Raw genomic sequence first — 1,010 nt, 5'->3', positions numbered from 1 at the left:
TATAAAGATTACAAAGATCACATTACATAGTTAGCCGTCATTATATTTTGATCTACACATATACCAATAAGAAAAAATATCCAAATTCTTAAATTAAATTGATCAAATAAAGCGATTGCAAAATGTAAAATAGACCAAGAAATGAAAACCGGTTACACTTGTCTCATTTTTATTTATTTTTTAAATGTGTTTGCCTAGATTAACATAACAACATAAACAATTATATTTTCGTAACTAAATTTAAACTACATAGATCTCAAATACAAATATTAAATTATAAATCACTTATAGAAACCGAGGGTATTGAAATTTCGTTTGGCATATACTACTCACTCATTCGTACATCAAGAAAATATAATGATCTATCAATCATTAATAATGATCTATCAATCATTATTTTTCAAACCCATAAATATATAGATACTAAAGATAGATTTTATTAGCAAACGAGTTTATAACCAAGGTTGTTATAACACTGCAAAGCAAAATTCAGAAAAAGAAGAAACAAAGCATAGTCTTAAATTAAACAAAAGAAAGAAATAAGACTTCATCAGCCACATTTGGCACGCTTGACACCTTCTAACTCAATCCCATCAGCACTCCTCTTCACCGATTCATCTGCATGATCACCCCCTTCACTATCAGATTCCCCATCAACGTTCTCTCCTGTCTCGACCACGGGTTCTGGGGCTTTGAGAGGAAGCACCTTTGTCACAGTTAAAGTCTGGGATTTGCCATTCAAATTGTGATTTGATACCTTCACAATGAACTTCCTTGTTTGCCCGATGGTATCAATCATGGCTTGAGGCACTGGAACTATGTGATCCTCTCCCACATCCTCATTGGCCTAACATATATGTAGACATTATCAGAATACATTTCCAAAGTTTTAGTAATAATCTCTTTCTAAATCTTATAAATATACAGGTTTCCAATTACCTGATAGTATCTTTCAACTAACTCAGCAGCTTTCTTTCCAGTCAACTCCTCACCAGCATCCCCAAGAACAA

General features: G+C 32.7%; 1 protein-coding gene across 1 annotated transcript in view; it reads right to left on the bottom strand.

Moving 5' to 3' along the window:
- Positions 1 to 550: 550 nt before the first annotated feature.
- Positions 551 to 1,010, bottom strand: part of LOC106292221 — a 3,371-nt gene continuing 2,911 nt past the window's right edge. Inside the window, exon 11 of the mRNA XM_013727831.1 lies at positions 551 to 847. Coding sequence (XP_013583285.1) covers positions 551 to 847 — 297 coding nt within the window. The remainder of the gene's footprint in view (positions 848 to 1,010) is intronic.

This window comes from Brassica oleracea, chromosome C5, assembly GCF_000695525.1.
Source record: "Brassica oleracea var. oleracea cultivar TO1000 chromosome C5, BOL, whole genome shotgun sequence".
Lineage (NCBI taxonomy): Eukaryota > Viridiplantae > Streptophyta > Magnoliopsida > Brassicales > Brassicaceae > Brassica > Brassica oleracea.
The sequence above is the reverse complement of the archived record's forward strand: the minus strand, read 5'-3'. Positions and strand labels throughout refer to the sequence as shown.